The sequence below is a fragment of the Pseudophryne corroboree genome, chromosome 1 (genome assembly GCF_028390025.1).
Source record: "Pseudophryne corroboree isolate aPseCor3 chromosome 1, aPseCor3.hap2, whole genome shotgun sequence".
NCBI classification, from domain to species: domain Eukaryota; kingdom Metazoa; phylum Chordata; class Amphibia; order Anura; family Myobatrachidae; genus Pseudophryne; species Pseudophryne corroboree.
Genome location: NC_086444.1, coordinates 559621982 through 559646981, shown reverse-complemented (window position 1 = coordinate 559646981; position 25000 = coordinate 559621982). Strand labels below are relative to the sequence as shown.

The 25000-nt window shown below is 44.3% G+C and overlaps 1 protein-coding gene across 3 annotated transcripts in view; it reads left to right on the top strand.

Moving 5' to 3' along the window:
• The window catches only part of FSD1L (fibronectin type III and SPRY domain containing 1 like), a 240097-nt gene that overhangs the window by 189107 nt on the left and 25990 nt on the right, over positions 1-25000 (top strand). For 2 of the 3 annotated variants that reach the window (XM_063914147.1, XM_063914146.1), the window contains 2 exons: positions 22655-22755; positions 23646-23897. In XM_063914147.1, the coding sequence (XP_063770217.1) occupies positions 22655-22755; positions 23646-23897 (353 nt within the window). The remainder of the gene's footprint in view (positions 1-22654; positions 22756-23645; positions 23898-25000) is intronic. The other variant, XM_063914148.1, reaches the window with a different exon arrangement.

Sequence of the window (25000 nt, the reverse complement as noted above, 5' to 3'; positions counted from 1 at the left end):
ACCATGGGGAATAGCGGCTCCGCAGGAGACAGGGCACAAAAATAAAGCTTTAGGATTAGGTGGTGTGTACTGGCTCCTCCCCCTATGACCCTCCTCCAAGCCTCAGTTAGGTTTTTGTGCCAGTCCGAGCAGGGTGCAATCTAGGTGGCTCTCCTAAAGAGCTGCTTAGAAAAAGTTTTTAGGTTTTTTATTTTCAGTGAGTCCTGCTGGCAACAGGCTCACTGCATCGAGGGACTTAGGGGAGAGAATTTCAACTCACCTGCGTGCAGGATGGATTGGATTCTTAGGCTACTGGACACCATTAGCTCCAGAGGGAGTCGGAACACAGGTCTCACCCTGGGGTTCGTCCCGGAGCCGCGCCGCCGACCCCCCTTACAGATGCTGAAGATTGAAGGTCCAGAAACAGGCGGCAGAAGGCTCTTCAGTCTTCATGAAGGTAGCGCACAGCACTGCAGCTGTGCGCCATTGTTGTCACACACTTCACACCAAGCGGTCACGGAGGGTGCAGGGCGCTGCTGGGGGCGCCCTGGGCAGCAATATTTAATACCTTTATGGCAAAAGAATACATCACATATAGCCATTGAGGCTATATGTATGTATTTAACCCATGCCAGTTATCTAAAACTACGGGAGAAAAGCCCGCCGAAATAGGGGGCGGAGCTTATTCTCCTCAGCACACAGCGCCATTTTCCTGCTCAGCTCCGCTGTGAGGAAGGCTCCCAGGACTCTCCCCTGCACTGCACTACAGAAACAGGGTAAAACAGAGAGGGGGGGCATTTTTTTGGCGATATTTTGATATATTTAAGCTGCTATAAAGAACAACACTTATATAAGGTTGTTCCCATATATATTATAGCGCTTGGGTGTGTGCTGGCAAACTCTCCCTCTGTCTCCCCAGAGGGCTAGTGGGGTCCTGTCTTCGATAAGAGCATTCCCTGTGTGTCTGCTGTGTGTCGGTACGTGTGTGTCGACATGTATGAGGACGATGTTGGTGTGGAGGCAGAGCAATTGCCGATAATGGTGATGTCACCCCCCAGGGAGTCGACACCGGAATGGATGGCTTTGTTTATGGAATTACGTGATAATGTCAGCACATTACAAAAATCAGTTGACGACATGAGACGGCCGGCAAACCAGTTAGTACCTGCCCAGGCGTCTCAGACACCGTCAGGGGCTGTAAAGCGCCCTTTACCTCAGTCGGTCGACACAGACCCAGACACAGACACTGAATCTAGTGTCGACGGTGATGAAACAAACGTATTTTCAAGTAGGGCCACACGTTATATGATCACGGCAATGAAGGAGGCTTTGCATATCTCTGATACGCACAAAGATATAGTATCTGCACACTCAATTTAGTACTGCTATATTGTGGGTGTATGTTTTTCGTCACCATAAACCCACTTGGCGAAAAAACCCCTTCTTCTTAGTAACAAAAAATACTCTATATAGGAGGGGGTGCAGTCAACTACAGTAATTGTAGGCTAGAATTGGGGTAGGAAAAAAGACAAAGAGAAGTCTGTACTGTTGACGCACTTGAGACGAATGATTATATACTAAAAAGTAACCTTTATTAGATATGTATTAAAAATGAGATGAACATATGTATGTTTTATCCCAAACTTGCAGTGAAACATAAGGTTTAAAATCACAAAACAAACATATAAGTGAATAAAGAAAATAAAGAAATGTGAATGAAAGATTAAAAGGCGTGTCCACGTGTGATTCCTTATTCTGCCACCTTCACGACATTATCCTGTATGTGGCCAGATTATTGATGTGAACAATTCTGCGATGTGGTACTATTGGTGACACAATTATGAAACTGATCAATTACTGATCTAAATAATTCTATAATATGGTGTTATGAGTGACACGGTTGTGAAACTGACCAATCGTCAGGGATCACTATATCTCTATGTCCCTTAAAGCTATATTCCCGATTATATTTCCACAGACAGATGGATTCAATATATGTAATATAAGGAATAGATCTCAAGAGTTGGGATATTATATGTTTGTCGTTATCCTGGAAGGGAAAAAGTTGCTCCAATTCAATTATAGGGTCTATTTATTCGATAGAGTGCTTGCAAGTGAAATTGCTTCTAAAAAATGTGGCAATTCCAGTGGCCAAGTATAGCCCTCTTCCTTTGTAATAATAGTCAGACCCTTTTCAGTCTGATTTTAATAGGATCGATGTTGTTTTCCCTAGAGATATAGCAATCTCAAATCTACTGGGAAACACATATAATTACTAAAACAGCTTACTTCGTCTAATTTCGTGTCAGCTATTATTGACAGGTAGAGTATAGGCAGTACTGCTTTCTTAAGAGGTATAGCAATCTCTAATATCCTAGAAAGCAGACGGTATGATTCGTCCTATCTCATGTCAATTACTGATAGCCACTGTGTTACACATATTTGAGGTTTTATGAACTTGTCACTTGCACTGTTAAAGGGATATTCCTTATTATTTTACAGTGCGATTCTATCAGTGTGAGCTGGCATAGGCGGTACTGCTTTCTTAAGAGGTATGGCAATCTCTAATATCCTAGAAAGCAGACGATATAGTTCGTCCTACCTCATGTCAAATATTGACATCCACTGTGTTACATATATTTGAGGTTTTATGAACTTCTCACTGCACTGTTAAAGGAATATTCCTTATTATTTTACAGTGCGATTCTATCGGTGTGAGCTGGCATAGGCGGTACTGCTTTCTTAAGAGGTATGGCAAACTCTAATATCTTAGAAAGCAGACGATATAATTCGTCCTACCTCATTTCAATCATTGACATCCACTGTGTTACATATATTTGAGGTTTTATGAGCTTCTCACTGCACTGTTGAAGGAATATTCCTTATTATTTTACAGTGCGATTCTATCAGTGTGATCTATATTAATTCTGTTTGTTATATATATGAGATGGTCCTAGTAGGTCCTGGAAATAGATATTGACCTATTATATAACAGGGGAAAAGGAAGAAGGGGGCCAAAAATGGCTCGTGTCTTAATATATAATGAATAGACCCTGGCTGTATGGGAGCAAATTAAACTATCTTAAATCAATTCATAGAATGAATTTTACCATCTATGGAAAAAATCTATCATCTATTCCTCCAATATTACCATCTATTAATATAAATCATATGCTTAAATATAATGTATATTTGGGAATATAGCGGTGATCAGCTTCATATAATTGTGTCTTAATTATTTTCTAAATAAAATTGATTTATTTCAACACTGTGTCAGAGAAAATAGTTCAATAAAGTTTGCTATTGCTGCTTGATTCATTCTCTATTGCTCTTAAATTGTTACAGAATATAAACTGTTATATGCTGCTGAGACACCCAGCTGCTTGATTCACTTGGAAAGATGTATCTGTTTTTAACAGTCTTAAATAAGAATACTGTTGCAAATGCAGCAGCTGGTAAAGATACTGTTGCAAATGCTATTACTAGTGAAATATGCAGCTGCTTCTCAGCCTTTCAATGTTACCAGAAAGGATTTTGTTACACTGTGTTTTTATATATGCATATCTTGCTGAGACATAGAGCTGCCTTGCAAATATATTGTGGTTAGCACAGTGATACAGCTAATAGTGCAAGGAAGTAATGCAGTCCATATAATGTTTAGTGAATCTTTATAGCAGTTCAATTAGGCATTTCTTTCTATTATATCCTAAACTAGATCAAATTAAACTTGCCACTAATCTATTCCTATCAAACTCAATGTCAGTTTTTCTATTGGTGGAAATTACTAAATAGCGTATTGTAATCATATGTAGTCATTTTCAACATTTCATAGAATAAGGCACACGTGGACACGCCGTGCCCTACACGCGTGTTTCACTGTGTCTATGGCAGCTTCGTCAGGGAGCAACACGAGCGGCTCCATTAGGCATGAATATATCCTATTTGCATAGCCCAATCAGCGTCTGGTATCTCTTCACACGGGGACGTCCGCCAATCACTGATCGGCGGCATCCCAATACGTCACCCGCAGCCGCTAACCAATAGGAACCGCTTATCGGTCCCATGTGCCGCCACTATCCAATCACGCTGTTTGTTTACCTTTGCGGATAGATTGTATGCTGAACTAGCGGGGATGTATAGGACGGTACCCTCGTACCCCGTCCTCTGTATATATTAGTTGGATAATTCTAATAGACATTATAATCATATCACCAGATCTTCTTATAAGTTTGTATTGATATAAATATCTTTCATGATGTTGAATCGTAGCTTAAGTTGACTGGCATACATCAGGTTTCCCAATAACCATGCCTCTGAATTAAATCCTATATTACATACACATACTTCCGGATCTTCCTTTTCGTGTGAAACCCTGCCATGTGTATGTTATAAAATCTATTTCTACGTGTTATTATTGTAATTATATCTTAAAATGGTTTGTGCTGATTAAAATTTAGATTGGGTTGTATAATCAATTCTACATTCCAGATCTTATAGAGTTGATAGGAATAATTCATTAGCAAGGATAGGTTGAGAATATTATAACACTGATATATGGTCACTTTTATAAGAGATATGGGATATTCCTTTTGACTTTAAATTATTGTCATCCTTCATGTAAAACATATCTATGTATAATTCGATGATATATGTTCCATTACACAGGTAAGTATTCTCATGGGTGAGTATCAGACAAAATTTTTCTTTCATAAGATTTTATGTATATATAAAATTGTTTCTTATTTGTTCAGGGGATTTACACAGAGTACATTATATATAGTGGTTTTGTTAGATGACAGATTTTAGGGGATTCGTTTCCATCCATCAGTCATATATGTTCTTACGCCAGTCACCTTTGAGTTACCAACCTACTGGATATTTCTATTGTTCGTCTATTGTAACTTCTATCAAAACTCTATACGATGGAGGAACAGTGTTGAGGTACCAAAGAGAGGAAGTATATTGCTCCCTCATCCTACATACTTTATGTTGATATTGTCCTAAACTGATAAGGCAAAGTCAGCATTATCCTACTACAATATCTAAGGACCTCAATATATAGTATGTATGAATATAATATGATGACATCTAAGTAAAATATATATCCCATTATGTATACTCTACATGTCAAGAATTAAAAGATTAAGAAGAAATAAACCATTGTGATTATATCAAGAGAAAAAAGGAGAGAAAAAGAAAAGTGAAGTGACATTATAGATATGCGACTCTGATGGCGAGTCATGAAAAATCTAGTCATCAATTAGGTCTATGGAATTGTAAAACGTGAAGAATGTGCAAGTGCAAGCATGTTTGATACTAAGTTCAAATAAATTTAGTGAAAATCTCTAGTGTTGTGAAAACAGAAAATATCCTAGATCCGAGTGGTGCCTACTGTTTCCTATTGTTTTAATGAAAGATATATGTGACTAATGTGACTGAAAAACGTATTGTGAGTGATGAAAGAGTGCTATATCATCTTGCATGGATACTTAGATATATGTGAATCATATAAGTAAGGTGACATGTATATTTGTATACATAAGAATATACCCATGTGGATTAAAAAGTCATGGTGGAGTATTTGGGTCTTCACTATTCCTGTTGTCATAGGTTATAATTTTATATGAGTAACTTGTTGTAAGAGCAGGGTATGGTTGTTGGATTCATTCATGCCAATTAAACATGAGCTATATTGAGTGAAGTGACATGAGTCATTGAATGCATGAGAATACATTGGTGTAAATTATATCCTAATGGGATATCTAAGCCTACATTATTCCTTATTGTCATGAATCATAGCTTTGTATAGATGATTTATTGTAAAAACGGAGTATAGCTGTTGGATTCGTTCATGCCCAATGGATGTATGCTGTTTAATAAGAAGATCATTTTAGTTTCGAATTTCAGTAGGGCTTGATCCAAATCTCCCCCCCTAATGCCAAGTTGTATGTGTTTAATGCCGAAGGCTTTGAGACCCTTTGGGTCCCCATTGTGATGGTTCAAAAAATGTCTGGCTACCGGAGGTAGAGGTTTGAATCTGGCCTGTTCTTTCTTGGCATTTCGGATACTCCCAATGTGTTCTAGAATTCTGACCTTTAACGGTCTAGATGTTTTCCCAATATAGATTTTTTGGCAAGGACATTCAAGGTGATATACGGTTCCTATGGTGGTACATGTAATTTTAGAAAATATCATCCATTTTTTGCCAAATCTGTCAAAAAAATGCTTGGTGGGGATCATAAATTTACATGCCCTGCATTTTCCACAGGGGTAGGAACCACTCTTGTCTAATTCATTCACCATGGGTTGAGATAGGTGACTGTGTACTACCTTATCTCTTATGTTTGGTGACCTTCTCCAACTCGTTTGTGGTTTGCATGGGAGTATTTTGGCCAAGTCATCATCTGTGTGGAGTATGGACCAGTGTTTGGTTAGGATATTATTAATTTCCTTCCAATACACATTGAAGGTGCCTACATATCTAATGGGTTCCTCTTGTTTGGATTTGATCTTAGGAATTAGTAAGGAGTCTCGTGGATATGTTTCCACTTGTTTGATTGATTTATTTATCAAACGATTACTATACCCTCTTTTTTTGAAGCGTGTAGTGAGTTCATTCTGTCTCATATGAAAGGCATCTTCAGTCGAGCAGTTTCTTTTAATTCTTAGTAGTTCACCTTTAGGGATTCCTCTGATGGTTGCTGGGAGGTGAGAGCTGGTTGAGTGTAGTAGACTGTTGGTGGCTGTTGGTTTCCTATACAAGTCTGTCGATATATTTCCATCGGTGTCAATGTGGATGGTTATATCCAGAAAGTTGATGGATTTCTGACTGGCTTCTAAGGTCAATCTTAAGTTTAATTTGTTAGAATTCAGGATGTTAATGAAGTCACTTAAATCTCTGGAGGGGCCTTCCCACAGCATTAGGATATCATCGATATATCGTAAATATCCCAGTATGTTATTGGTATACTTTTCCAATGATTCCTGGAAGACCATCTCCCTCTCCCACCACCCCAGGTAGAGGTTGGCGTACGTGGGGGCATATGCCGTCCCCATGGCCGTCCCTCTTACCTGGAGATAATGGCGCTCGTTACACGTGAAGTAATTGTGAGACAGTATGAATTTTAATAGATCTATAAGGAATTCACTGTGTTCACTCTGAGCCTCCATATTAAGAAAGTATTTGGTCGCCTCAATACCATGATCATGATGGATACTAGTATAGAGGCTTTCGACGTCACATGTGACGAGCCATACTCCAGGGTTGACGCTAAGATTGTTCAGTTTATTGAGGACATCCATTGTGTCACGAACATAGGAAGGAAGCGTGACTACATGTTTACGTAGGTAATGGTCTACATAGATACTGGCATTTTCCGTTAGACTACCCATTCTGGATAGAATGGGTCTGCCTGGTGGCTTTTTATTGTTTTTATGTACCTTGGGTAAGAGGTATAGTGTTGGTATTTTAGGCTTATGTATGGTCAAGAAATCAAGATCTTTTTTGGTGATAGTATTATTGTTATGTGCCATTTGTACAATACTGTTGTATTGTTGGAGAAATGTACTGGTGGGATTGAAAAAGAGTCTTTTGTAACAACTCTCGTCACTCAGTTGTCTGTTTAGCTCCTCTAGGTACATCGTTCTTGACCATAATACAATATTGCCCCCCTTGTCAGAGGGCTTTATGATGGTATCTTGCCACTTGGCGATCTCATTAAGGGCAGATCTCTCCTCCCTTGTTAGGTTATCCACAAAGTTCTTATTCTGTGAATAAAGTTGGTCAAGATCTCTGGATACAAGTTTTTGAAAAACCTCCACTTGAGGACATATTTTTGTGTCTGGAAAAAATGAGGATTTTTTAGTTATTCTGGATTTATTTTCCTTTCCATCACCTACAATGTGTATAGGATGTGATTCCATAGAGAGTTCTTCCAGCATTTGTATAGCCGAGAGATCCTCAGTATCAAAATTGGATGCTGATAAATTGGTTCTCCTACGTTCTTGATTAGAGAAAAATTTCTTTAGGAGAATTTTTCTAGTGAAAAGGTGAAGATCTTTTTCGCATTCGAAACGATCAGGTTTTTGTGCTGGGGAGAACGATAACCCCCGACTTAATACGGATATTTGGTTAGGGGTTCGTATCCTTTCAGTTAGATTAATGATTTTCAGGTCTTCTGTTTTATCATCCATGTTCATTTCTGGTGATGATATCACTTCCTGTACTGTCTCCTCTCTCTCGGTTCCTCCCGCCAGTCCAAATCGTCTCTCTTTCTTCTGCCTCCTCTTGCCCCTCCTAATTTTTCGCCACCCATATTTGAATTTGTTCTGGGGTGCCTTGGGGCCTTCTCTAAAAAATCCCGCCTAAACACATTGTTGGTGGTTCTATTATTAGGGCTCTCACTTTCTGAAGAGTCCATTTCAGAAGTGGAGTAGTTGGTGGACCATTTAGTTCTATTGCGCTGTGTAAATGTATTCCATTTGAATACTCGATTGTTGGCGTAGTCAGTCTTATCTCTCTGGAATTTCCTACGTTTCTTTTCAATAATCTCTTTCTCGAATTCTTCTACGTCCTTTTTATATTTTTCGTATCGGGATTGAAATTGCTCTAATGATTCAAACTTTTTCAATCTTTCTCCTAAGAGGGTGATTTCTTGATTCAATTGGGTAAGTATTATCTCATCATGCTTGATGAGAATTTTTATTAAATCATTTGAACATTGGGTCAAGACCCCTTCCCATTCTTTCTTTAATGTCTCATCCGCTAATTCATACGCTGGAAATAGTTTCGGTCTCAGACCCCTCGGAATCAATTTGTTGCGAAGATAGTTATCGAAAGTACTTTTGTTCCAACTTGTTTTACTTTGTTTCATGAGGGCTGTTTTAAGACTATAGAGATCATCAGTCCAATTCGGATCATTCACGTCCTGTTGACTGGGATTAGCATTAAAAATAGAGTCAATATCGTTTTTCAACTTATCTCTTCTGTTCTCTAAATCCCTTGTCAAATTAAATATAGACATGATTCTAAAGAGAGCGCTCAGTGCTGTGAATCTATAATATACAATATTATGAAGTACACTATTCAAAGGAAGAGGGCTATACTTGGCCACTGGAATTGCCACATTTTTTAGAAGCAATTTCACTTGCAAGCACTCTATCGAATAAATAGACCCTATAATTGAATTGGAGCAACTTTTTCCCTTCCAGGATAACGACAAACATATAATATCCCAACTCTTGAGATCTATTCCTTATATTACATATATTGAATCCATCTGTCTGTGGAAATATAATCGGGAATATAGCTTTAAGGGACATAGAGATATAGTGATCCCTGACGATTGGTCAGTTTCACAACCGTGTCACTCATAACACCATATTATAGAATTATTTAGATCAGTAATTGATCAGTTTCATAATTGTGTCACCAATAGTACCACATCGCAGAATTGTTCACATCAATAATCTGGCCACATACAGGATAATGTCGTGAAGGTGGCAGAATAAGGAATCACACGTGGACACGCCTTTTAATCTTTCATTCACATTTCTTTATTTTCTTTATTCACTTATATGTTTGTTTTGTGATTTTAAACCTTATGTTTCACTGCAAGTTTGGGATAAAACATACATATGTTCATCTCATTTTTAATACATATCTAATAAAGGTTACTTTTTAGTATATAATCATTCGTCTCAAGTGCGTCAACAGTACAGACTTCTCTTTGTCTTTTTTCCTACCCCAATTCATATCTCTGATACTGCAAGTACCACAAAAAGGGGTATTATGTGGGGGGTGAAAAAACTACCTGTAGTTTTTCCTGAATCAGAGGAATTAAATGATGTATGTGATGAAGCGTGGGTTAACCCAGATAGAAAAATGCTAATTTCAAAAAAGTTATTAGCATTATACCCTTTCCCGCCAGAGGTTAGGGCGTGCTGGGAAACACCCCCTAGGGTGGATAAGGCGCTCACACGCTTATCAAAACAAGTGGCGTTACCGTCTCCTGATACGGCCGCCCTCAGGGATCCAGCTGATAGGAGAATGGAAACTACCCTAAAAAGTATATACACACATACTGGTGTTATACTGCGACCAGCCATCGCCTCAGCCTGGATGTGCAGTGCTGGGGTCGTCTGGTTGGATTCCCTGACTGAAAATATTGATACCCTGGATAGGGACAGTATTTTATTGACTATAGAGCAATTAAAGGATGCTTTCCTTTATATGCGAGATGCTCAGAGAGATATTTGCACTCTGGCATCGAGAGTAAATGCGATGTCCATATCTGCCAGAAGGAGTTTATGGACGCGACAGTGGTCAGGTGATGCGGATTCCAAACGACATATGGAAGTATTGCCGTATAAAGGGGAGGAATTATTTGGCGTCGGTCTATCGGATCTGGTGGCCACGGCAACTGCCGGAAAATCCACCTTTCTCTGACGTCCTAGTGGATGCTGGGACTCCGTAAGGACCATGGGGAATAGCGGCTCCGCAGGAGACAGGGCACAAAATAAAAGCTTAAGGATCAGGTGGTGTGCACTGGCTCCTCCCCCTATGACCCTCCTCCAAGCCTCAGTTAGATTTTTGTGCCCGGCCGAGAAGGGTGCAATCTAGGTGGCTCTCCTGAGCTGCTTAGAATAAAAGTTTAGTTAGGTTTTTTTTTATTTTCAGTGAGTCCTGCTGGCAACAGGCTCACTGCATCGTGGGACTAAGGGGAGAAGAAACGGACTCACCTGAGTGCAGAGTGGATCGGGTTTCTTAGGCTACTGGACACTAGCTCCAGAGGGACGATCACAGGTTCAGCCTGGATGGGTCACCGGAGCCGCGCCGCCGTCCCCCTTACAGAGCCAGAAGAGACGAAGAGGTCCGGTGAAATCGGCGGCAGAAGACATCCTGTCTTCAGACTAAGGTAGCGCACAGCACCGCAGCTGTGCGCCATTGCTCTCAGCACACTTCACACTCCGGTCACTGAGGGTGCAGGGCGCTGGGGGGGGGAGCGCCCTGAGACGCAATATAACAGAATACCTTAGGTGGCAAAACAGAATATATCACATATAGCTCCTGGGCTATATGGATGTATTTTAATCCCCTGCCATTTTACACAAAAAAGCGGGAGATAAGGACGTCGTGAAGGGGCGGAGCCTATCTCCTCAGCACACAAGCGCCATTTTCCCTCACAGCTCCGCTGGAAGGACGGCTCCCTGACTCTCCCCTGCAGTCCTGCTTCAGAATCAGGGTAAAAAAGAGAAGGGGGGGCACGTTTGGCAGCAAATAAATATATTAACAGCAGCTATAAGGGAGTAACACTTATATAAGGTTATCCCTGTATATATATATATAGCGCTGGGTGTGTGCTGGCAGACTCTCCCTCTGTCTCTCCAAAGGGCTAAGTGGGGTCCTGTCCTCTATCAGAGCATTCCCGGTGTGTGTGCTGTGTGTCGGTACGCGTGTGTCGACATGTATGAGGAGGAAAATGATGTGGAGGCGGAGCAGTTGCCTGTGTTGGTGATGTCACCCCCTAGGGAGTCGACACCTGACTGGATGATTGTATTTAAACAATTAAGTGATAATGTCAGCAATTTGCAAAAAACTGTTGACGACATGAGACAGCCGGCAAATCAATTAGTGCCTGTCCAGGCGTCTCAAACACCGTCAGGGGCGCTAAAACGCCCGTTACCTCAGTGGGTCGACACAGACCCTGACACAGATACTGAGTCTAGTGTCGTCGGTGACGAGACAAACGTAATGTCCAGTAGGGCCACACGTTACATGATCACGGCAATGAAAGAGGCATTGAACCTTTCTGACACTACAAGTACCACAAAGAAGGGTATTATGTGGGGTGAGAAAAAACTACCAATATTTTTTCCTGAGTCAGAGGAAATAAATGAGGTGTGTGAAAAAGCGTGGGATTCCCCCGATAAAAAACAGCTGATTTCTAAAAAATTATTAGCATTATATCCTTTCCCGCCAGAGGTTAGGGCGCGTTGGGAAACACCCCCTAGGGTAGATAAGGCGCTCACACGTTTATCAAAACAAGTAGCGTTACCGTCTCCTGATACGGCTACCCTCAAAGAACCAGCTGATAGAAGGCTGGAAAATATCCTAAAAAGTATATACACACATACTGGTGTTATACTGCGACCAGCAATCGCCTCAGCCTGGATGTGCAGTGCTGGAGTCGCATGGTCGGATTCCCTGACCGAGAATATTGATACCCTGGATAGGGACAATATTTTGTTAACTATAGAACATTTAAAGGATGCATTACTATATATGCGTGATGCACAGAGGGATATTTGCACCCTGGCATCAAGAGTAAGTGCTATGTCCATCTCTGCCAGAAGAGCGTTATGGACGCGACAGTGGTCAGGGGATGCGGATTCCAAACGGCACATGGAAGTATTGCCGTATAAAGGGGAGGAGTTATTTGGGGCTGGTCTATCGGACCTGGTGGCCACGGCAACGGCTGGAAAATCCACCTTTTTACCCCAGGTCACTCCACATCAGAAAAAGACACCGTCTTTTCAAACTCAGTCCTTTCGTTCCCATAAGTACAAGCGAGCAAAAGGCCATTCTTTTCTGCCCCGGGGCAGAGGAAGAGGAAAAAGACTGCACCATGCAGCCGCTTCACAGGAGCAGAAGCCCTCCCCTGCTTCTGCCAAGTCTTCAGCATGACGCTGGGGCTTTACAAGCAGACTCAGATATGGTGGGGGCCCGTCTCAAGAATTTCAACGCGCAGTGGGCTCACTCGCAAGTGGATCCCTGGATTCTACAGGTAGTATCGCAGGGGTACAAACTGGAATTCGAGGCGTTTCCCCCTCGTCGTTTCCTGAAGTCTGCTTTACCAAAGTCTCCCTCCGACAGGGAGGCAGTTTTGGAAGCCATTCACAAGCTGTATTCCCAGCAGGTGATAATCAAGGTACCCCTCCTGCAACAAGGAAAGGGGTATTATTCCACGCTGTTTGTGGTACCGAAGCCGGACGGCTCGGTGAGACCAATTTTAAATCTGAAATCCTTGAACACTTACATAAAAAGGTTCAAATTCAAGATGGAGTCACTCAGAGCAGTGATAGCAAACCTGGAAGAAAGGGACTATATGGTGTCTCTGGACATCAAAGATGCTTATCTCCACGTCCCGATATACCCTTCTCACCAAGGGTACCTCAGGTTTGTAGTACAAAACTGTCATTATCAGTTTCAGACGCTGCCGTTTGGATTGTCCACGGCACCTCGGGTCTTTACCAAGGTAATGGCCGAAATGATGATTCTTCTACGAAGAAAAGGCATTTTAATTATCCCTTACTTGGACGATCTCCTGATAAGGGCAAGATCCAGGGAACAGTTAGAAGTCGGAGTAGCACTATCTCAGGTAGTGTTACGTCAGCACGGGTGGATTCTAAATATTCCAAAATCGCAGCTGATTCCAACGACACGTCTACTGTTCCTAGGAATGATTCTGGACACAGTCCAGAAGAAGGTGTTTCTCCCGGAGGAGAAGGCCAGGGAGTTATCCGAGCTAGTCAGGAACCTCCTAAAACCAGGACAGGTCTCAGTGCATCAGTGCACGAGGGTCCTGGGGAAAATGGTGGCTTCTTACGAAGCGATTCCATTCGGAAGATTCCATGCAAGAACATTTCAGTGGGATCTACTGGACAAATGGTCCGGATCGCATCTGCAGATGCATCAGCGGATAACCCTGTCGCCAAGGACAAGGGTGTCTCTCCTGTGGTGGCTGCAGAGTGCTCATCTACTAGAGGGCCGCAGATTTGGCATTCAGGATTGGATCCTGGTAACCACGGATGCCAGCCTGAGAGGCTGGGGAGCAGTCACACAGGGAAGGAATTTCCAGGGCCTGTGGTCAAGCTTGGAAACGTCTCTTCATATAAACATTCTGGAACTAAGGGCCATTTACAATGCCCTAAGTCAAGCAAAACCTCTGCTTCAGGGTCAGGCAGTGTTGATCCAATCGGACAACATCACGTCAGTCGCCCACGTAAACAGACAGGGCGGCACGAGAAGCAGGAGGGCAATGGCAGAAGCTGCAAGGATTCTTCGCTGGGCGGAAAATCATGTGATAGCACTGTCAGCAGTATTCATTCCGGGAGTGGACAACTGGGAAGCAGACTTCCTCAGCAGACACGACCTTCACCCGGGAGAGTGGGGACTTCACCCAGAAGTCTTCCACCTGATTGTAAACCGTTGGGAAAAACCAAAGGTGGACATGATGGCGTCACGTCTAAACAAAAAACTGGACAGATATTGCGCCAGGTCAAGGGACCCTCAGGCAATAGCAGTGGACGCTCTGGTAACGCCGTGGGTGTACCAGTCAGTGTATGTGTTCCCTCCTCTGCCTCTCATACCAAAAGTACTGAGAATCATAAGAAGGAGAGGAGTAAGAACTATACTCGTGGTTCCGGATTGGCCAAGACGGACTTGGTACCCGGAACTTCAAGAGATGCTCACGGACGAACCGTGGCCTCTACCTCTAAGAAAGGACCTGCTACTGCAGGGGCCTTGTCTGTTCCAGGACTTACCGCGGCTGCGTTTGACGGCATGGCGGTTGAACGCCGGATCCTGAGGGAAAAAGGCATTCCAGAAGAAGTCATCCCTACTCTGGTCAAAGCCAGGAAGGACGTAACCGCAAAACATTATCACCGCATTTGGCGTAAATATGTTGCGTGGTGTGAGGCCAAGAAGGCCCCTACAGAGGAATTTCAACTGGGTCGTTTCCTTCATTTCCTGCAAACAGGACTGTCTATGGGCCTAAAATTAGGGTCCATTAAGGTTCAAATTTCGGCCCTGTCGATTTTCTTCCAGAAAGAACTGGCTTCAGTACCTGAAGTTCAGACATTTGTAAAAGGGGTGCTGCACATACAGCCTCCTTTTGTGCCTCCAGTGGCACCTTGGGATCTCAATGTGGTGTTGAGTTTTCTAAAGTCACATTGGTTTGAACCACTTTCCACTGTGGACTTAAAATATCTCACATGGAAGGTGTCGATGCTGTTAGCCTTGGCTTCAGCCAGGCGTGTGTCAGAATTGGCGGCTTTATCATATAAAAGCCCTTACTTAATTTTTCATTCTGACAGGGCGGAATTGAGGACTCGTCCTCAATTTCTACCTAAGGTGGTTTCTGCATTTCACATGAACCAACCTATTGTGGTACCTGCGGCTACCAGGGACTTAGAGGACTCTAAGTTGCTTGACGTTGTCAGGGCCTTGAAAATATGTTTCCAGGACGGCTGGAGTCAGAAAATCTGACTCGCTGTTTATCCTGTATGCACCCAACAAGCTGGGTGCTCCTGCTTCTAAGCAGACGATTGCTCGTTGGATTTGTAGTACAATTCAGCTTGCACATTCTGTGGCAGGATTGCCACAGCCAAAATCAGTGAAAGCCCATTCCACAAGGAAAGTGGGCTCATCTTGGGCGGCTGCCCGAGGGGTCTCGGCTTTACAACTTTGCCGAGCAGCTACTTGGTCAGGGGCAAACACGTTTGCTAAATTCTACAAATTTGATACCCTGGCTGAGGAGGACCTGGAGTTCTCTCATTCGGTGCTGCAGAGTCATCCGCACTCTCCCGCCCGTTTGGGAGCTTTGGTATAATCCCCATGGTCCTTACGGAGTCCCAGCATCCACTAGGACGTCAGAGAAAATAAGATTTTACTTACCGATAAATCTATTTCTCGTAGTCCGTAGTGGATGCTGGGCGCCCATCCCTAGTGCGGATTGCCTGCAATACTTGTATATAGTTATTGTTACAAAGATTCGGGTTATTATTGTTGTGAGCCATCTTTTCAGAGGCTCCTTTGCGTTTATCATACTGTTAACTGGGTTCAGATCACAAGTTGTACGGTGTGATTGGTGTGGCTGGTATGAGTCTTACCCGGGATTCAATATCCTTCCTTATTATGTACGCTCGTCCGGGCACAGTATCCTAACTGAGGCTTGGAGGAGGGTCATAGGGGGAGGAGCCAGTGCACACCACCTGATCCTTAAGCTTTTATTTTGTGCCCTGTCTCCTGCGGAGCCGCTATTCCCCATGGTCCTTACGGAGTCCCAGCATCCACTACGGACTACGAGAAATAGATTTATCGGTAAGTAAAATCTTATTTTTTACCTCAGACCCCCTCCCAACAGAAAAAGACACCGTCTTTTCAGCCGCAGTCCTTTCGGTCCTATAAGAACAAGCGGACAAAAGGACAGTCATATCTGCCTCGGGGGGCAGAGGAAGGGGTAAGAGAGGGCAGCAAGCAGCCCCTGCCCAGGAACAGAAGCCCTCCCAGGGTTCTGCAAAGCCCTCAGCATGACGCTGGGGCCTTACAAGCGGACTCAGGAGCGGTGGGGGGTCGACTCAAGAATTTCAGCGCACAGTGGGCTTGCTCACAGGTGGACCCCTGGATTCTGCAGGTAGTATCTCAGGGTTACAGGTTGGAATTCGAGAAGTCTCCCCCTCGCCGGTTCCTAAAGTCTGCTTTGCCAACGTCTCCCTCAGACAGGGCGACGGTATTGGAAGCCATTCACAAGCTGTTTTCTCAGCAGGTGATAGTCAAGGTACCCCTCCTACAACAGGGAAAGGGGTATTACTCCACGCTATTTGTGGTACCGAAGCCGGACGGCTCGGTAAGACCTATTCTAAATCTGAAATCTTTGAACCTGTACATACAAAAATTCAAGTTCAAGATGGAGTCACTCAGAGCAGTGATAGCGAATCTGGAAGAAGGGGACTTTATGGTGTCCCTGGACATAAAGGATGCTTACCTACATGTCCCAATTTGCCCTTCACATCAAGGGTACCTCAGGTTCGTGGTGCAAAACTGTCATTATCAGTTTCAGACGCTGCCGTTTGGATTGTCCACGGCACCTCGGGTCTTTACCAAGGTAATGGCCGAAATGATGATTCTTCTGCGAAGAAGAGGCGTATTAATTATCCCTTACTTGGACGATCTCCTGATAAGGGCAAGGTCCAGAGAACAGCTGGAGGACGGAGTAGCACTAACCCAACTAGTGCTGCAACAACACGGGTGGATTCTGAAATTTCCAAAATCTCAGTTGACCCCGACGACACGTCTGCTGTTCCTGGGAATGATTCTGGACACGGTTCAGAAAAAGGTGTTTCTTCCGGAGGAGAAAGCCAGGGAGTTATCCGAACTTGTCAGGAACCTCCTAAAACCAGGGAAAGTGTCTGTGCATCAATGCACAAGAGTCCTGGGAAAGATGGTGGCTTCCTTACGAAGCGATTCCATTCGGCAGATTCCACGCACGAACTTTTCAGTGGGATCTGCTGGACAAATGGTCCGGATCGCATCTGCAGATGCATCAGCGGATAACCTTATCGCCACGGACAAGGGTGTCTCTTCTGTGGTGGTTGCAGAGTGCTCATCTGTTAGAGGGCCGCAGATTCGGCATACAGGACTGGGTCCTGGTGACCACGGATGCCAGTCTGAGAGGCTGGGGAGCGGTCACACAGGGAAGAAACTTCCAGGGAGTATGGTCAAGCCTGGAGATGTCTCTTCACATAAATATACTGGAGCTAAGAGCGATTTACAATGCTCTAAGTCTGGCAAAACCCCTGCTTCAGGGTCAGCCGGTGTTGATCCAGTCGGACAACATCACGGCAGTCGCCCACGTAAACAGACAGGGCGGCACAAGAAGCAGGACAGCAATGGAAGAAGCTGCAAGGATTCTTCGCTGGGCGGAAGATCATGTGATAGCACTGTCAGCAGTATTCATTCCGGGAGTGGACAACTGGGAAGCAGACTTCCTCAGCAGACACGATCTACACCCGGGAGAGTGGGGACTTCATCCAGAAGTCTTCCACATGATTGTGAACCGTTGGGAAAAACCAATGGTGGATATGATGGCGTCCCGCCTCAACAAAAAACTGGACAGGTATTGCGCCAGGTCAAGAGACCCTCAGGCAATAGCTGTGGACGCTCTGGTAACACCGTGGGTGTTCCAGTCAGTGTATGTGTTCCCTCCTCTGCCTCTCATACCAAAGGTACTGAGAATTATACGGCAAAAGGGAGTAAGAACGATACTAGTGGCTCCGGATTGGCCAAGAAGAACTTGGTACCCGGAACTTCAAGAGATGCTCACGGAGGATCCGTGGCCTCTACCTCTAAGACCGGACCTGCTTCAGCAGGGACCGTGTCTATTCCAAGACTTACCGCGGCTGCGTTTGACGGCATGGCGGTTGAACGCCGAATTCTAAGGGAAAAAGGCATTCCGGAAGAGGTCATTCCTACACTGGTAAAAGCCAGGAAGGAGGTGACTGCACAACATTATCACCGCATTTGGAGAAAATATGTTGCGTGGTGTGAGGCCAGGAAGGCCCCCACGGAGGAATTTCAACTGGGTCGATTCCTACATTTCCTGCAAACAGGATTGTCTATGGGCCTCAAATTGGGGTCCATTAAGGTTCAAATTTCGGCCCTGTCGATTTTCTTCCAGAAAGAATTGGCTTCAGTTCCTGAAGTCCAGACTTTTGTAAAAGGAGTACTACATATACAGCCCCCGGTTGTGCCCCCAGTGGCACCGTGGGATCTTAATGTAGTCTTGGATTTTCTCAAATCCCATTGGTTTGAGCCGCTCAAATCGGTGGAGTTGAAGTATCTTACATGGAAAGTAACCATGCTACTGGCCCTGGCTTCAGCCAGGAGAGTATCAGAATTGGCGGCTTTATCATATAAGAGCCCATATCTGATTTTCCATACGGACAGGGCAGAACTGCGGACACGTCCTCATTTTCTGCCTAAGGTGGTGTCAGCGTTTCACCTGAACCAGCCTATTGTGGTGCCTGCGGCTACTAACGATTTGGAGGATTCCAAGTTGTTGGACGTGGTCCGGGCATTGAAAATATATATTTCAAGAACGGCGGGAGTCAGAAAGTCTGACTCACTGTTTATATTGTATGCACCCAACAAGATGGGTGCTCCTGCTTCTAAGCAGACGATTGCTCGTTGGATTTGTAGCACAATTCAACTTGCACATTCTGTGGCAGGCTTGCCACAACCTAAATCTGTCAAGGCCCATTCCACAAGGAAAGTGGGCTCATCCTGGGCGGCTGCCCGGGGGGTCTCGGCATTACAACTCTGCCGAGCTGCTACTTGGTCAGGGGCAAACACATTTGCAAAATTCTACAAATTTGATACCCTGGCTGAGGAGGACCTTGAGTTCTCTCATTCGGTGCTGCAGAGTCATCCGCACTCTCCCGCCCGTTTGGGAGCTTTGGTATAATCCCCATGGTCCTGACGGAGTCCCCAGCATCCACTTAGGACGTTAGAGAAAATAAGAATTTACTTACCGATAATTCTATTTCTCGTAGTCCGTAGTGGATGCTGGGCGCCCATCCCAAGTGCGGATTGTCTGCAATACTTGTACATAGTTATTGTTACAAACAAATTCGGGTTGTTATTGTTGTGAGCCGTCTGTTCAGAGGCTCCTACGTTGTCATACTGTTAACTGGGTTCAGATCACAGGTTATACGGTGTGATTGGTGTGGCTGGTATGAGTCTTACCCGGGATTCAATATCCTTCCTTATTGTGTACGCTCGTCCGGGCACAGTATCCTAACTGAGGCTTGGAGGAGGGTCATAGGGGGAAGAGCCAGTACACACCACCTAATCCTAAAGCTTTATTTTTGTGCCCTGTCTCCTGCGGAGCCGCTATTCCCCATGGTCCTGACGGAGTCCCCAGCATCCACTACGGACTACGAGAAATAGAATTATCGGTAAGTAAATTCTTATTTTTCCTAGTGTGGATAGTAAATCGATATGCGTACTGGAAACAATTGTGATTTCAATCAGTATATACAGCCTTTCTGCGTTGTATTCATCCTGGTTAGTCAAACTCCCGGAGGATTCCAATGATCCAGTACGCCAGCCAAGGTGTAGAAAACAAATAGATGGACAATGATAGTGTAGTATTTAATTTACATATGGTGAGGGTGATGATAATTTTTTGTGCCGTGAGTGCAATTTTAAACATGCAACGATTGGTGTAGGAGCACCCTTCGTGTAAGTTTAGTGCAAAAAAGTTGGTATCCTTAACCAAACAGGGAGAATAGTTATAATGGTACCTTCAGTACTTAGGTATTTTGCATATAATAAATTCTCTCTGAGATCTTCTCCTAGATTAAGGGTGAGTGCCTTAAATATAGAACATTGTATAATTGATCCTGAAACACAGCCAAGGTTAAGGCGGAGTCGGTGATTCGTGATACACTGCTGCAGTTACAGGAACAGAATGTAATGACCACCAGCCTCCTCTTCACCCCCGAGATATGTGACACGCACCTGGAGTCAGTGACAGCACCATGCACAGCTACTGCCTGCCCTGCCAAGTGCCCTTAATAAAATAATTAATTAATATAAAAGTATTTTTATTTTAGTTGAACTGTGTGCACTACTGATTTTGGACAAGAGTTAGTTAACTGAGAGGCAAAAATGACAGTCTAATTCAGTGGTTTTCAAACTTTTTTGAATCACGGCGCCCTAGAATATCAGAATTTGTTTTCATGGCACCCCTAAGTCAAAAATTTCTTATTGAGAAATTTAGAAAGAAATATTACATTAAGTAGATCGGGTTTATATGTCATCCTTAGGGTCAGTTGTGTGGTGAGGGACAAGATTTGCTTTTGTTTGGGCACATATTTTATGACTGGCAGCCACCAGCACTGGTTTTGCCTATTATATTGACCATGAATAATTTGAATTGGTCCTGGACCACCAACCCAGGGCACCCCTGCAAGTGTCCCGAGGCACCCCTGGGAGCCACGGCACACAGTTTGGGAACCTCTGGTCTAAGGGATAACCTTATTTTAGCTCAGGGGTGGCCATCCAGTCAGTGACAAAGAGCCAAAAAACCTTGTTAGGTGTGTCAAAGAGCCGACATCGAGCCGATGGCACGCATGCAAAAATGGAATGTGGCCTTGTGCCTGCTATACCACACCCCTGGTATAAAATTCATTGAAAAAGCCAGAATGACCTAAAATAATTTTTTTAAAGCCAAATCCATTGAAAAAGTCACTTTAACATAATAAACTTCAGCTCCCCCATGTGTCACTCCAGCCAGCTCCCCCATGTGTCATTCCTGCTAGCACCCTCCTATGTCACTCCAGCCAGCTCCCCCATGTGTCACTCCAGCCAGCTCCCCCATGTGTCACTCCTGCTAGCACCCTCCTATGTCACTCCAGCCAGCTCCCCCGTGTCACTCCAGCCAGGTCTCCCATGTGTCACTACTGCCAAGACCCTGCTGTGTCACTCCAGCCAACACCCTCCTGTCACTCCAGCCAGCTCTTCCATGTGTGACTCCTGCTAGCGCCCTCCTATGTCACTCCAGCCAGCTCCCCCCGTGTCACTCCAGCCAGCTCTTCCATGTGTCACTACTGCCAAGACCCTGCTGTGTCACTCCAGCCAGGTCTCCCTTCTTGTGTCACTACTGCCAAGACCCTGCTGTGTCACTCCAGCCAGCTCCCCCTTGTTTTACTCCTGCCAACACTCTCCTGTCACTCCAGCCAGCTCTTCCATGTGTCACTTCTGCTAGCACCCTCCTATGTCACTCCAGCCAGCACCCCCGTGTCACTCTAGCCAGCTCTCCAATGTGTCACTCCTGCTAGCACCCTCCTATGTCACTCCAGCCAGCTCCCCCGTGTCACTCTAGCCAGCTCTCCCATGTGTCACTCCTGCTACCACCCTCCTATGTCACTCCAGCCAGCTCTCCCATGTGTCACTCCTGCTACCACCCTCCTATGTCACTCCAGCCAGCTCTCCCATGTGTCACTCCTGCTACCACCCTCCTATGTCACTCCAGCCAGCTCTCCCAATTGTCACTCCTGCCAACACCCTCCTGTCACTCCAGCCAGCTCTTCCATGTGTCACTCCTGCTACCACCCTCCTATGTCACTCCAGCCAGCTCTCCCATGTGTCACTCCTTCTACCACCCTCCTATGTCACTCCAGCCAGCTCTCCCATGTGTCACTACTTCCAGCACCCTGCCGCGTCACTCCTGCCAGGACCCTCCTGTGTCTTTCCAGCCAGCTCTGCCATGTGTCACTCTAGCCCACCCTCATGTATCGCTACAGCCCCCCCCCCTCCACACACACACACACACACACACACACACACACACACACACACCCATCAACTCATGCCATTGCAGTAGTCCCTTATGTGTCCTCTGTTTGCTTGTGGGTGTCTCACCTCTAGTATCTGGCTCCTTCAGTTTTCAGTCCCTGTAGTGCTGCTGCGTGTCTGGCTGGAGTGCAGCGGTTTCTGTATCTGTTGTGGTCACATGATTTAGAGTGTTGGGAGCCACATTTGAATAAAAGAGCCACATGCGGCTCAAGAGCCACAGGTTGGCCACCGATGTTTTAGCTCTTACTGTATATCTTAATCTCCTGATAATACAGTATGGTCCCTGTATCATCCATTTTAGCCAGTGTGTTAGAAAATACATGAATGTAATGGTCAGGACAAAATCCCAGCTTTGATGAATGCATGAGGAACACAGCCATCCATACTATATACTGTAATTTATATTGTATGCTAAACCAGTTCAATAAACCTCAAACTGATATTCTAGTTCTGTAGTTGGGTGTATTGCCTCTTTACCTTGTCCATGGTTTTGTCTTTTGTACCCTTTGCTCACATTTTGTATCTGTCTTGTAGAAGTGCAACACCATCTCCAAAAAGAACATCTGTCACTTCTCGGCCATCTATGGGGAGGGGGAGCAGAGATCGCTTCACAGGAGAATCTTATACAGTGTTGGGTAATACCTGTTCTCATTTGCTCTGGAGTAAATGTAGTATTAATGTTTAGCAAGGTATCTATGTCACGACAAACCTGTTTTGAACCTGCTTGAGGTTTGTTTCAGAGTTGAAATGTCTTTAGGGATTATCCACTAACTAACTAACTAACTAACTAACTAACTGTTTAGGGATTGTCCACTGAGAACTAACTATGTAGTATGCCTCTATCCTATATATCAGTTGGTTGGGGACTTCCAGAATAAGTGTTTGGAAAGGCTGTAGAGATAGCTATAAATGCAAGGTTCAGTGCTGGAGGTTTCCTCCTGAACGGTAAGATTCAAACCTATGGGGGAAATGTTTTTATAGAATGTACTTCATAAATGCTAGGTAAAAGCTGATTGGTTCCTAGGGGCTAATTCAGACCTGATCGCTGGCCAGCGATTTTTGCACTGCTGCGATCAGACAGTCACCGCCTACAGGGGGAGTGTATTTTAGCTGTGCAAGTGTGCGAACGCATGTGTAGCAGAGCTGCACAAACAGATTATGTGCAATCTGCGCAGCCCAGAACTTATCCAGCCACTGCGATCACTTCAGCCTGTCTGGGACCGGAATTGATGTGCTTGAATCTCTCACCACACAGTCTCCCTATGTGGAATTTGAATTTTCCTACAATCTAGTTACAAAACAATAGACACTGCTGGCATTTGGAATGTTATGTTTGCTGTAGTAAGGAAGGGTCTGCCACCTAACTCCATTAGAAGGGGACGGAAGACTGCATATTGTAGGAATGATGCACTATGAAAATAATTTGTTTCTTTTGTACATTTTATTGTAGTGTGAAAATAACTATAATCATAGAATCATTTACACAAATTGATTACTAACGATTATTAAATGGTTATTTAAACAGGTGACACAACAATTGAAAGTGGACAGCATTACTGGGAAGTTAAAGCTCAGAAGGACTGCAAATCCTACAGCATGGGCATCTCGTATAAAACCATTGGGAAATTTGACCAGCTAGGAAAGACAAACACAAGCTGGTGCCTACATGTGAACAACTGGCTGCAGGCATCGTTTGCTGCAAAGCATAATAATAAGGCTAGAGCCCTGGAAGTACCAGTACCATATACAATAGGCATATACTGTGACTTCGATGGAGGTAATGTTTTATTTATAGGTAATGTTTTATCTTTTGATTTGTTAGAACAACTCTGAATCCTGGTGTAGTACTGTTAGTATTTGGTACGGGTCACATATCATGTAGAGAATGCAGTCAATATACCGGCTGTCAGGATCCCGGCGTTCAGGAGACCGATGCCAGAATCTCGACCACTGCCGGCTATTCCCACTCGGTTGGTGGGTCCACGCCACCGACCGAGTGGGAATAGAATGCGTGGTGATTGCAGCAAGCCTGTGAGGGGACTTGCTGCGCCAGGACTCCGGCAGACGGGATGCCGCTGTCAGTATAGTGACAGCCTGAATCCCGTCTGCTGGGATATGACAATGCTAAATTCCTTTGTCGTATAAACAACCCTTTATGAAGCTAAGAACACTGTACGCTGTTTACTTAAGAAGTACCGTAATGGTACGCTATCTGCGTAGCGATCGCTCAGCCGTAGGCGAGACGCTCAAGCGTCACGTTCGCTCACGGCCCAGTGATCACAGGACACGTTATTGGTTATGTCTAGGGGAATGATTCGCTGTAGCGTAGCATACGCTCGAGACCACGAGGAGGTCGCCAGCGATGCAGACGCTCACAACACTATACCTTTATGATAAAACCTTATACCAATGAAATACACTGAATACCTTAATGTGAGTACAGGGTGTAAGTGCAACCTTGTGTAACCTGACTATCTACAAAGCTGCTTGAGCGTCACCGACGCTCAAGTGAACACTTATCACTATAGAAAATACACAGATACTGGTTTAGGTTCCAAGGCCTATTAACTGTATTATATCTAATATACTTGTAAAAGGGGATAACAGTACAAATGATACACTACAATATAACAGAGACTTCCTAACCACAGAACTAAACAATAAATACAAAAAGACAATACTACACTGACCTAAATGCAATACAATACAATACTATCTAATACAATACAATACTAGCCTAGTCTAGGGGAGATATGAGAGAACAGAACAGAGAGAGAGAGAGAGAGATGAGATGAGATGAGAGAAATTGGCTCACAGAAAGACAATGATTACGGAGAGAAACTTACGCACAAAGGGTATGATCGCCTGCGCCTCGATATC